Source organism: Anopheles maculipalpis, chromosome 2RL (assembly GCF_943734695.1).
Source record: "Anopheles maculipalpis chromosome 2RL, idAnoMacuDA_375_x, whole genome shotgun sequence".
Classification (NCBI taxonomy): Eukaryota; Metazoa; Arthropoda; class Insecta; order Diptera; family Culicidae; genus Anopheles; species Anopheles maculipalpis.
This window is the reverse complement of record NC_064871.1, coordinates 69,380,703-69,393,874: the sequence shown is the minus strand read 5'-3', so window position 1 is coordinate 69,393,874 and position 13,172 is coordinate 69,380,703. Positions and strand designations below refer to the sequence as shown.

The window sequence follows — 13,172 nt, the reverse complement described above, 5'->3', positions numbered from 1 at the left end:
GTAGAGTCCTTGCTCAAGGATCCGAGCTGCAGCTGCGACTAGTCGGTTGGTAATGATGTGTTCCATAGGAACGTGTTCGCGTGAAACAATCTCGATGCCGTAGAGTAGTTTGTTTAGGAGCCAGGCGTTGATGATGCGGTTTTGTGTTATACGAGAGGCCCGAGCTTTGCCGGCTCAAAGCATCCGGAACAGGTTCGGCCGACTGTCGAAGTTTACGCCGAGTATGTCGGCAGTCCGTGCTTTGGGTATTTGTGTATTATTGTATTTGATGAAATGTGGAGGATTTGTGGATTGTGGATTTTGAATTTAGTGTGGGATATTTCATAACCCGACCCTCTCGACCACTGCCGAATCCCGTCAACCCCTGTTTGCAGGAGTTTACGGGATTCGCAAGCGGAACGATAAGACGAGGCCAGGATAATATCGTCTGCGTAAAGGAATGCTTTTATTACAATAGGAATAGAGAAAAACAGGGATTCAAAAACGAGTTGAATCTTCGAGGTTCCAACAGAACAGGATAAACTATTTATTTCCACTATGTCAAATGTGCTTTAAGCCAAGTATAAAAACTCAAAGAAATATGAAAATGTTAGTTAGATCATCAAAAATATTTATTTGCCAACCAACAGTCTGGTTGACTGGTCGCAGAGATGTACGCGGCAAAAATCGCGGCGGTTCTAGTGTTAGAATCAATCCTGATCGACCTGAGTGCATTTAAAAAACAAACTTCGCTCTGTATTTGCGTTGTACGCTCTCTATCAATCGTAGCTATTACATAAAACAGAGCGTCACGCCATGATAGTGACATCTTTAATCAAACGGCCTATGGGTGTTATATTACATATTTACCGAACATAAATCACACACACCATGTTCCAGCATAATGCTTCCAAATTGTGACTCTATTGTGTTTCTGCTTCTCGAAAAACGGTGGAATTTTGAGTCCTTTTGCTTCCGTATAACATTTCCCTGCCATGGAGCCCTAGAGTTTAATGAAGCATATCAAGGAAAGTTTGGAGAAGATCGAATTGTATAACACGCCTAATCCCTTTATCAATAAACATATCACATGCGCTTACCGCCTCGAACCATCCTTCACGCGGTCATTTGACTTTGGCTTCTGGCACATGCCGGGGGTCGTGTGCAGTTTGGCCGTAAACACCGATGTGGATGCCGATCGAGCGACCACCCTTATCGACATATCCCTCTAGCCGCGCATGCATCTATTTGGGGTCTTGAACGCAAGACACACAGTTTTGCAGGGGCGGCTCCATCGAGGTAACATCGATTATGCGTGCAGTGACGCGAGCCGGTGCGCGCGAAAGTGAAGGAAAGGAAAGAACCACTAACTTAGTCGCCCACGATGGGCCCGGCGCCGACGTTTGGTACTGTTGTTTTTATAGCTTTTTTTTCCCCCATTTCAAACACACAAGGTGGAAAGTGTAATAATTAACGCGCAACGCGCATTCCCCCGACCAGTGGACGGCTGGCGGGCTGTTTGTGTTGGGTTCGTGAGTTATCGGATTAACAGCAATGTTGTTGCCGGTGGTGGGAGTTTCGTGCTTGCGTGCATTTGAAAGTGAACCTCTACGCGATGAATCTGTTTCCATCAGATGCGTTAAATCAAGAGAACGTCTGCTGCTGACGTTCCTCTCGTGAAGTGATCAAGAGCAGTCCTATGCAGTTGATGTCTTCTACGCACTGGATAAGGGTGCATCATTCCTTCAAACTATAAAAAACCCTCCAAATTCTACCCCAGCCCAATACACAGCTATTGACCCTCACGTGTGTATCTCACGCAACGCGTTATCCACCTTGAAAAGCATCTTTTGCACACACGGGGCATACTATCGTGTTTCACGTTATCACGTCTAATAACGTGGTAACGTGCCTGGCGATCGCTTATTAGCGCACTCAGCCTTCCAACCGTACCAACAGTGCTCGAGAGAATACGAGCCACAAATCAGATGCACCACAAGTGCACCAAAACAAGACTTCGTTAAAGAAAAGCAACTGCAACTGTGCTTCTTCGCAAATTGGCAACCTTGCCCGATTGATATTGAGCCTTTCCGTTTGTGATAATAGCAGCATCATAGTAAGCGCCGTAAACGCATGCTGTTGCACGGTAGAGTTGTAGTAGGCCGTTTTGTGTTTTTGTTGTCATGCTGTAGAAGCTTGCTCTCTTACTCACTCTTTCATAAACACTATCTTCCTTCTCGCTTTCCATTCGCTGCCATATTATGCACGGTTTGTCTTATTAATTGCGAGCGAAACAAAAGCCCGCGAACCGTATCGCGCGATGATCGCATAATTGACGGACGCGGTTGAAGAAGCCATCGTCAGTGACTTAACCAGCACCCCTAGCGAAGAAGCGTATGTGACCGGGAACTGTCACACCGTTGAAACGATGCAGGCGAAATGACCCACTGATTGTGAAATGGTGGAAAAGTTTGTTTGTTAGAACCAGGAATTTAGAACACACACCAAACAGTGTCAAGGACGGGATGGGATGTTCTTTGAATGGTGGTGGTAGTGGTGGGCACTATCAACCGCTCCACACAATCGTACATGATTGTCGGTTATAGAATTATCATTAGCATAGGGGTGTAGCATTATTACTGTCTTATCGTTGCTCTTTGCGCTGTGCAGAGCGGTTCTGCTACAGTTTAGAAGAAGTATTAAAGACCTGAATTATTCAGCAAAAATGTGTTTGCTTAGTAGTGATTAGAAACGAAAATCTCACGATACAATTTATCTCCTTCGGTCATGCGAGTTTGTTTCAGTCATATTACTCTGAGTTCGAAAATTGGGGTGCACAGTGGGTACTTGCTGGGAAGAAATTCAAAAATTCAATTTTGAAACTGCAGTAAAATAATATTTTTCTGCTCAACTATACGACCAGACAAAAGAAAAATCCAAAATACTATCTTCCCGAACAAGCTACTTTTTAAATTGAAAATAGACAAAGATGCAACTTGACAAAAAAGGGTGTTAAAGCTTGATTTCCTTTCATCAACTTCGAATGGCTCCAGTTCTCAAACCTGTCTTGTGATTTTGATGATTGGCAGTGTTTTCACACTAGAGAAGAATAATTGTAGTAATTGTCTTACAAGGCCATGAACCGCCACTTCAGCCTGCCTTTGAATAGTTACTTTCGGGCAGTTAGTGTATTGTAAATCATGACTAGTTTGAGTTGAACAAATTTTCGTCTGCCTTGCACGCTTTGAGATCCATTAAGAGCCCAACCGGCGGTAACAATCATTGAACAACTCGTAGCTTGGTCAGGTTGGTTCCTAAATCTCTTAATCCTATTTACCTTCCTGAATGTGTATCAGTTCATTTCATTTCCTTCTGTCCTTCTTTTGGACTTTGCCCGTGTGTTTACTTCTTCACTATATATTTGTGTTGACTACAGAACAACAACAGTTATTTTGCATTAAATGCATTTGTTATTGAAAATCTAATGCTTCTTCTTGGCTAAACGACCTTCTAAGGTCGCGCCGGTCATCGAATGGGTAACTAGGCTAGTTGATATCACGCAGTGGGGATTTTATGTGGGGGGATGGGATTTTAACCCCGTGTAAAAGAGCAAAAATGCAATTTTTTACCCTATTTGATTGTAAACTTCTTCTTGGCTTAACGACTTCTAAGGTCATGCCGGCCATCGAAATGGCTTTCTAGACTGCCGCGATACCACGTGGTTGGTTAGTCAGTCCTCACTACGGGGGACGGTCCGGATGGGATTTGAACCCCGGTCCTGCCGTTTGAAGACCAGCGCCGCTGTCGCCTACACCATCGAGCCATCCCCATTGATTGTAAAAATGAATGTAAATTACACGGTTTCATAAAAAAATCTCATTAAAAGGTAATTTTATCCCGATACTTTGTTCTACAGTGCCCATAGTGCGGTAGTATAGGCGAGCGCGGCGCCGTTCTTCACATGGCAGAACCGAGCATCAAATCTCATCCGGACCGTTCTCCCGTAATAAGGATTTTACTATCCAAGTACCGTGGTATCAGCAAGATGAGTAAGCCATTAGATGGCCGGCGTGACCTTAGAAGATAATCAAAACTTGTTCCATAAACATTAACATAGGCTAAAACATTGTACGTTAGTGTTACTCGCTACATCAACGAACGTCCTTCACGGATGAGCGTTGCTGGGAAAAACAAATTGCACTTCTTTTATGTCATTGTTTGCTCTTAGTACCGGCTCTTTTTCGCTTGATCCACATTACGACGCGATCGTAATGTACGATCTTGACTTCTATTGGTTATGCTGGCCGCTTGAATGTGGCAGATGAGCCCACCAGCAGCAATCAAATCTGGGTGTCGCCTGACTACAACTGATCAGGTCCGGCATATTTGCCTCCTGTAATCTAATCACCATTTTGCTACGAAATCACGCTACGGTCCCCAATGCTTACGGTGGGAAGAGTGACATCTTTTGCGTTGGGTCATTCTTCTACTGAACAGCGTATTGACAATATGGTCAAAACAAGACAAGAGGCGCCTTATCTCTCGGCATGCAAAATGGATGATTTCATCCGTTTAATAAACCTCAGCTCAAGACAATCTCCCTAAGCGTTCTTGGCAAAAACAAAGGGCAGATTTCCTCACGGACATTACCGCTGAATGACACATGCACGCACACAGCACATTGGAAGATCCCCAGCAAAGTGTTGGTAATGTTGTTTCACTATCAGTGACCGTTTGCCAAAGAACGCAAAGATTAGGGAACACCATTTTTCTTTCCTAAGCTACGACTCCGTCCCCTATTCTCGATCCGGTGGTCAATCGGGCTTAAACAGCTGATCGGATGTGACACATAGTGTGCGCATTCTGCGCCGAAACGTATCACGTGCCGATTTTCCAACGCTACGTCCGGTGCGACGGCGGTACAAAAGTGTATGGGGAAGTATTTTATTTCTTCTGCGGTGGACAGGTGGTACAGCATGCCAATCAGTGTAGATAACCTAATTGAAGAGATACGTTCGCAAACACCACCGAAGGGTTGTAGTCCTGATAGGCAATTGAATTTCTTGTTTCTTTTCTTCTTCGGCAGGTACCTATGATAACGGCGTACCAGCACGGGAAAGTCACTCGCGATAAGACGCAGACGCAGTTTGTGACCGTGGAGCAGCAACGACTGTTGTATCGGCGGTGCTCGATCGGTGAGGTGTTACTCTTGCCAGCAGAACTGAGCTGAGCTGCCACCATCACACTGCGAACACCACGAGTACGTGCTAAGTGTTTGCGGTCATGGCCAGTCCTTCGTGTTGGCGTATACTGACCCGCAGGAAAGTGCTCTCCTTCGATGGCAGTTCGGAGAAGCTGGGCCGGATACTGAACACCTTCGATCTGACGGCGCTCGGTGTTGGCGCAACGCTTGGTGTCGGTGTGTACGTGCTTGCCGGGCATGTCTCCAAGGATCAGGCAGGTCCTTCGGTTGTGCTGTCGTTTCTGATAGCGGCCGCTGCGTCCTTTCTGGCTGGTAAGCATAACAAGACAAGACCAAAAGCGAGATTCTAGACTAATTTGGGCATATTTACACAGGTCTGTGCTACGCCGAGTTCGGAGCGCGTGTACCCAAGTCAGGATCGGCGTACATCTACAGCTACGTGTGTATCGGCGAGTTTATGGCATTCATCATCGGTTGGAACCTGATGCTGGAGTACATCATCGGATCGGCCAGTGTGTCGCGCGGCTTAAGCCTATACATCGACACGCTGGCAAACGATACGATGAAGACACGCTTCCTGGAGGTGGCGCCAATCGAGTGGGACTTTATGTCCAACTACTTTGACTTTTTCGCCTTCTCCGTTGCGATCTTACTTGGCAGTGAGTAGAGTACTATTTCCTTAAGTGTTCCCTCAGCTATTCCATTTCTTCTCTTCTTCCCATACAGTCGCTTTAGCGTTCGGGCTCAAAAAGTCTACCATGGTCAACAATGCCTTTACCGTGCTGAACATCTTTATCGTGCTGTTCGTCATAGTGGCCGGTGCCATCAAGGCAGATCCGGAAAATTGGCGCATAAAGCCGGAAAATGTTTCCAGCCAGTACAACGCTGGCGAGGGAGGATTTTTCCCGTTCGGCTTCGAGGGAACGCTCCGGGGAGCAGCTACCTGTTTCTTCGGTTTCGTTGGATTCGATTGTATTGCCACGACGGGCGAGGAGGTGCGCAACCCACGTAAAGCGATCCCGAGAGCGATCCTATGCTCGTTGACTATCATCTTTCTTGCGTACTTCGGCGTCTCGACGGTGCTGACGCTCGTTTGGCCATACTACAAACAGGACGTTAATGCGCCCCTACCGTTTGTCTTCAACGAGATCGGTTGGCACTTTGCAAAGTGGATCGTTGCAATCGGTGGTATTATTGGGCTGGTGGCAAGTCTATTCGGCGCCATGTTCCCGCAGCCCCGTATCATCTACGCGATGGCACAGGATGGGCTGATCTTTCGGGCACTCGGGGAGGTTAGCCCACGGTTTAAGACGCCGGTATTTGGGACACTCTGTGCAGCGTTGCTCACCGGCACGATGGGTGGTTTGTTTGACTTGCGAGCGCTGGTCAATATGCTGTCGATCGGAACGCTCATGGCCTACACCGTGGTTGCAATCTCGATACTCATTCTAAGGTACGTATAGCATCAAGGGGACCGTTCATTATAACTGTATCGTGTAGAAAAGAAACCCCAAACAAACATTAAACTGTCTCCAGTATGCACAAGACTGCCAATCAACGTTTCTGTTGCGCCATACCGTAAGCGGTGAAACTCTGCCACCCATTCGTCGTACGGCAAACGAAACTGTCAGCCTAGTTCCCCTGTACCGTCATGGTGGTATATCGGCAACCTTCGCCGCGTGAAATGAAGCCTGACTTTGATGCAGGTTTTTCCAACTGCTTCTTTCCTTGCTCGTTAGGTTAGCTACTCCACAGCTAAAGTGTTTTATTATGGCAAGATATGCCTTCGTTCACTACCATTAAAGTCGCCCAATCTGGCATGGCCTTTGTATGGGTTTGAAGAAAAAAAAGGCCGGAAGGAAACTATTTGCACACATGGTACGCTGGTACATTCTGTATTGCAAATCGAAGGCTTCCAAAACTTGCTTTTTGGTGCAAATTTTTACCTTACAAAATATTTTCCAAAACAGCTCAACATCAAAATTTTTGCCTCCCAAAATCAGTGTGATGATGGCCCGGTAATGAAAGGGTTCAATATGATAGCTTCGTGAACATCATCATTATAGTAGATCGAGACAAACTGCAACTTAACGGCTCTCGATTCGTGCTGATCGATGATGTCTTTGGTGTTTTCTCTTTACACGCGCAGATTTTCCGAAAACCCCGATCCAGCTATTCCATCTACAAGCACCCGTGACACGTACGAGTCATCGAACCTGCTGAAGGCACGGGAACGCGTTACCGGTTCCGCTTTCTTTAAGCAGCTGCTCAATCTGTCTTGCCTTCGTTTGCCGACGAACGTGTCCAGCAGTGTGGTTGGAGTGCTGGTGACAATATATTGTAAGTAATATGGGTCCTCCGCTAGGAGAATCGTTCTGCGGACATTTTCTTCTAACACGAACGTTATCCTGTAGGTCTGTTAGCAATAGCACTTTCGCTGACAATCTTCTACGCTAAGGACGCCATTTACGAGATGGAATCGTGGGCCTGGATACTGTTCGGTGTGTTGCTGGGCCTCACGTTGCTGGTGTTGCTGCTCATCTCGATACAGCCGCGTGAGCGAGCTGACGCACCGTTCCGGGTGCCGTTGGTGCCACTGCTACCGGGAATCAGTATTTTCGTCAACATCTATCTGATGCTTATGCTTGACGTTTACACGTGGATACGGTTTGGCATATGGATGGGAATAGGTAAGAGTTGTGTGATGTTTCTTTCCAACTATTCTAACCACGGTACTCACACTCACCAACAACCTGTAGTAGTAGCGTCCAGTATAACACAACACACTAAATTCCCAGTAGTAGATAGATCCCATTATCCTGTAGCGTCACTAACTTGCTTGCATGCAACATTTCTTTCCCTTCTCTTTTGACAACCCCTGGTTGTATTGGTACTGACCGTTAAACTCGATCCGGTGGCCCGATTGCTTCATCATCCCCCTATCCTGGACCATTTCCACAATAACATCCATCATCCGATAGGACTTGTAATATACTTTACGTGCGTTTGCTGCAACATGCGAGCTGCTACAAATCCTGACGTCCGTGTGCCACAGTTCCCTGCCGTAGAAACGTCGTCCGAAATGGGCTACAGGAGAAATGATGATGATGACGCCGAGCTAGAAAATGGCTCGGTAGTGAACCGCTCCAACCACACAGTACCCCGTGAGCACATGAACTTCCCACAGCAGAATGGGTACTATTCACAAAACCTAAGTACAGCGATATCCGTCGAGACGGCCGATAAGGATGGACGATTGATCGAGCTTAAAGCAAACGCTCCCACCAAGGAGCTTGCTGTGGTATCGGCATTAGTTGTAGCTGGGGCCGGTTCCGACCCGGAAGAGGAGCAACGGCAAACGAAACAATCAAGATCGAACACCTCCACGCCCAAGAGTAGCTTCGATGAGATCATACCACTATCCGAAGGGACAGTGCGAGGGTTTACGGAAAAGGTAGAACCAAATGGGAAGGTTTATTTTGTAACGCAGGAAGAAGACACTGCCGAGCGCGACGCGCGTAAAATCACACCACCGAGAGGTGGCGAACAGACAGAGCCTGGCTCACTGACGGATGAGAAGGAAACGTCTAAAGCGATCGCATTTTTAGATCACATTCTGGACGATGAAGATACGCTACCGTCCGGTGAGGAAACGCTCAGCTCGGCCGAATACATTGGCAGGACAAAGTGTGACGATGATGAGTCGCTAGCAAGTCCCGTCTTTCGGGAGCAGTCTGTTATCGCCGATATCCATCGAGCGGATGACAGTATCGTGGAGGTGGAGCAGAGATCACACGAAAACGAGACGGAAGAATCGACACACGAACAACCAAAATCTACCTCCGACAGTGAGCAACTGCAAGTACAGGAAGAGAAAGAGGATCGTGCTATCAATAAGGAGACAGATATGAGGACACAAACTCCTACGATAACGATAGCTAGTGAAGAATCTCCTGCAGGTTCTGGAAGCGATAAGCCTAAGCATAAGCCTCGAGTAATGTACATTGCAGGGATGGAAGAGGACGGAGAGCCCGCACCAAAACTGCTCACCGAAGAAGAGCAGGACCATATCAACTTCCGAGCGGCAGAAAAGGAACGGTTCATGAGCCGCCTTAGTACTCTGCTAGTCAATCCGGTAAAGATACCGCTCAAGCGACTTCATCCACCTGGCGAGGACCATATGAGCGGAGAGCAAGAGACTTCGCCAGTATCGAACCGACAGCTGTCTGCAATGTCTCCACCGAGTGGACCCGGTATTGTTCGCTCAACGAGTGAACCCAGCTTTGTGCTGCTACTGAACAAGCTCAGCCATTCAAACTCCCCACAGGAAAGTGAAACAGATGAACCGGATCCCGATAGGGCACGGTCCGAGCATAGTAGCGTTGTTATCCCACCGGCTCCAAAGTTTGATGAAACGCTCTTCAACACAATTCGTGCGGGGTCAGTCATTCCTGACACTCCTAGAAGTCCCATTCCGATGGCGCCCAAGTTTGATCCGGTGCTATTCAACACACTCGGCAAAGGAAAGTCTCAACGTGCTTCGATTTTGCCTACGGAGTCCGAACCACCAACACTTCTCCCAACACCTGTAGTTCCCTCCGATGGACAATATTACGAGGTGGAGCTAAAGAAGCTTAAACCTGTGCCCAGCTCAACGGCAGTATCTCCCACTGCTCTCAAACCCACATCACCTGCCAAGGAAACGGTACGAGATGAGGCTAATAGGCTCGAACTGGATAAGGAACCCTCCAATCCGCGGGCAGCCTTTAAGTCTCGGTTGGAAAAGATCCTACAACGTGGACCAATGGACGCAATGGGTCGTCCGAAATCGTTGCAACCGGCCACTATGATAGCGGTCAGCGAGGAAAACCTTCAGCGTACGATCGCCGACCAGCAGCAACCGGCATCGAGCACCGATTCCGGGCTCAGCATGGCCTCGTCTAACAATTCCATCGCTTCCACCACCAACACCACTACACCGGTTGCGACGAAGCCACGCGACGAAAGCTTTCGGGATCGTGCTCGAGGATTCGATACGGCAAAAAAGAAACAAAAGCTCCTGTTCGACGATGTGCTCAAGTCGATCAATCCCGAAACCCGGCCAAGCAGTATACGCAACTCGGTCGAGCATCGGGTATCGTTTCGCAACTTCAAGGAGGGCCTGCGAAAGACGGTACCACCAAAACAGTTTCTACCAGATGCGTAGCGATGAGGATGCCGTTTGTGTGTAGATTTGACGCTAGTCCCACCACCATTACTTTACCCTGTATTAACCTGCTACTTGCTTCCTTTTCTACCGTTGACTGGTCCTGTGTCCCGTCTAACACGTACCTTCTAGCTGACACCCGCAACTAAGTAAGCAACCTGGCATGCAAACCATTATAACTCTACTCATACTGGTCTGATTTTTGCTAGCCAACGTTCGATGCAATGTACATTCCTTGTATGGTTTCATTAATTTTCTTTTACTCCGTACTTGTTTACGACATTGGTAGGTTTGTCACTGTACGCGTTTTATGGTTACAAGAACAGCTACAGAGAGGTGTACGCAAGCCAGTTTGGTTGGACCAAACTGAAGTACGTTCAGTAGGAACACGAGCACGAGCATAAAAGGACCATTCCTTCACCAGCATGAGGTACCGTGATATAAAATGGGTCAGTAGGTGAGTTCCACTGCTGATCCCTGTCCGTTGAGGTTCCAGAAAACGGCCACATTTCAGCAGATAATAATAGCCTACAGCATGCATCGGCTATTAGGACATCAAGTACTTTCTTTAGCGTTACAAAGTGCAGAACACAAATCAAAACATCAAAGCACCCAGCCACATCTGAATTGTCAGTCTGTCGTCCCTGTTCGAGGCAGCGTCACATTCGCTTTCATATTCGTTTTGCCATAACACATTTATCTAATAGTTCACACGACATGTATGGGCTATTAATTGCGGCGGACTTGTGAAGTCCTGTTGGACGAGTGTGAATTTATGATAAATTACGTTGTTTGTTTTCAAATTTTTAATTTTAATTTATTTGTTGTCTGCCTGACACCGTGAGCATCTAGGTATAGTGTTGCGAACTGCGTTAGATAAATAAAAGCATATGCTTAGGTTAGCGCTCAATTCTATGTAGGATAGGATCACCGTAGCACGTAGCACCATAGCAGCATGGGAGCTGTACGAGCCCCAGATCGTAATTGCTGTTCACTCCAGGGTACGCTTCGAACCAGTATAGCGAAGTCACCGGAACCGAGCGAACGTACGAACGAACGAAAATAAACGAAACCATGTGATCATCTTTGATCGAGAAATAATTGCTACGGAAGTTTACTGATCCTTGCGCAAGTACAACGTGTTCATAAAGTCACCAATTCCAAGGTAAGTATAATACTCGCTTCTTCCACTGTGGTCCACACGGTGTGGTGCTGAAAAAGTAGAATTCTGGATGACTTTTTAAGGGTAGTAAAGCTGTTAATACTGGCCTGGCCTGATACAAAAAAAAACAAGTTTTAGAGCTATATGTACTAAGATCATTCTGTAAACCTGTGTCCTGATCTTGAAATGTGGCAATGCTTTGAGCTCTTATGTGTTCCGCTTCGCCTCAAATAAGATCTAACCAAAACATATCGGGGATTTAAATTCGGGGAGCTAAGCGATCACAAAGCTGCGTACAGGAAGTCGACAAAACTAACCCAATGCTTGGGTCATTTGTGCCACTCCGAGGCAATTGTCTCCAGGTCTTTCAAAGCCTTTTTGGGCCTGATCCGTAGACTTACATTTGACATCCTCGTTCCATCATGCCTTAAAGTGCTTTTTTTGCTGATTAATCCGCACTCCTGACGAATTTGCGTGTATAGTTTAGAATCCTGCTGCTATGGTTTGGGCCGCTATACTTGAGCTGGTGCAAAAATGCTTCACGAGGATTGTTTTACAACGCTTCTTAGGTTTTAATCGTGCTTCTCTGCCTCTTTACCATGTCCAGTGTCATACGCTTGGTCTAGATTCGATGCAGGAGTGCCCAAGCTATTTTCATTGGAGGACTGCTTCTGGGTGTCACTGATGTACCCACACTCCTCTAACGCGTCCCAATATAAGTTCTCTTCGCTCTCATGCTTACCTGGCAGATTTTCATAGACATGGCGAAGTCCATGTACAGGCTGTATCATTTTTTCGATTTCCATTTCTCTATGGCCTCTTTCCGCGCCCTCTCACTAAACGCCATCCAAGCTGCTTCCATTTTCCCAACTTAGGCTAGTCTAGTTAAATTACGAAGGCTTTGTTGAACCCTACGGGCGGTCAATAAGATGAAAAAACGACAAATAACAAAATACTTGCCGTAGGAGCTAGTGTGCCACAGATTTTTAGTACACTGGGATTAACAACCTTCTGCAAAACCTCAATTCCTCGGATCAATTCCTGATCAGTGTTCCGAGAGACCGTCATAAACCTTCGAAACGTCATGAATGTTACTTTCACGCACGACCTTAAATCCTTTCAGGTCCTTTCAGAGCCTTTCTACGTAGAACTTCCTTTCTCACAGTGATTTGACACAGTTGTTTTGTAGCTAGTAGAGGTGTCATTTGCCAGCATGAACGGATCGATATCAAATCCCATCCTGGACAAACCATCGTGACAAGCTGACAGCAGGAGCAGGGGATTTCGGATCGGTCCTGCCTAGTGAAGACAGACACCGTTGTCGACTTACCACCGGGCCGCCCAGACGCAGACCTACGCGTGATGAATGCAACTTCCGAATCTATTTGTGGACAACCGATGATACCACAGGTTCCAACAAGAAGCACAAACGCGACACCGTAACGCACACTTTAAATTGGTTGGTTTTTCGTTTGTTGGTTTTTATTTTTTTGTTCCTTTTTATTGGTTTGTAATCACATTTATTAGTATATTTCCTACTAACATTGTAACACCTGAATCAAATAATCAAAACACCTTTAAGCTGTCGACTCTTTTATTCCTTAATCCCATTACAACTCTAG

The 13,172-nt window shown here is 46.6% G+C and overlaps 3 protein-coding genes across 5 annotated transcripts in view; 2 read left to right on the top strand and 1 right to left on the bottom strand.

The window, feature by feature from the left end:
• The window catches only part of LOC126556186 (mitochondrial genome maintenance exonuclease 1-like), a 306,337-nt gene that overhangs the window by 237,614 nt on the left and 55,551 nt on the right, over positions 1–13,172 (top strand). The window lies entirely within an intron of this gene.
• Positions 1–13,172, bottom strand: part of LOC126567431 (protein LTV1 homolog) — a 255,962-nt gene that overhangs the window by 200,853 nt on the left and 41,937 nt on the right. The window lies entirely within an intron of this gene.
• Positions 5,260–10,779, top strand: LOC126568768 (cationic amino acid transporter 2). 2 transcript variants are annotated; one of them, XM_050225379.1, is made up of 6 exons: positions 5,260–5,494; positions 5,557–5,841; positions 5,909–6,635; positions 7,332–7,522; positions 7,597–7,872; positions 10,678–10,779. In XM_050225379.1, exons 1-6 carry the CDS (start codon positions 5,263–5,265, stop codon positions 10,770–10,772), a joined length of 1,806 nt encoding a protein of 601 aa, XP_050081336.1. In that variant the 5' UTR covers positions 5,260–5,262; the 3' UTR covers positions 10,773–10,779. The 2 variants fall into 2 exon arrangements, with proteins under 2 accessions (XP_050081336.1, XP_050081335.1); XM_050225378.1 differs by lacking the exon at positions 10,678–10,779 and adding an exon at positions 8,164–10,396.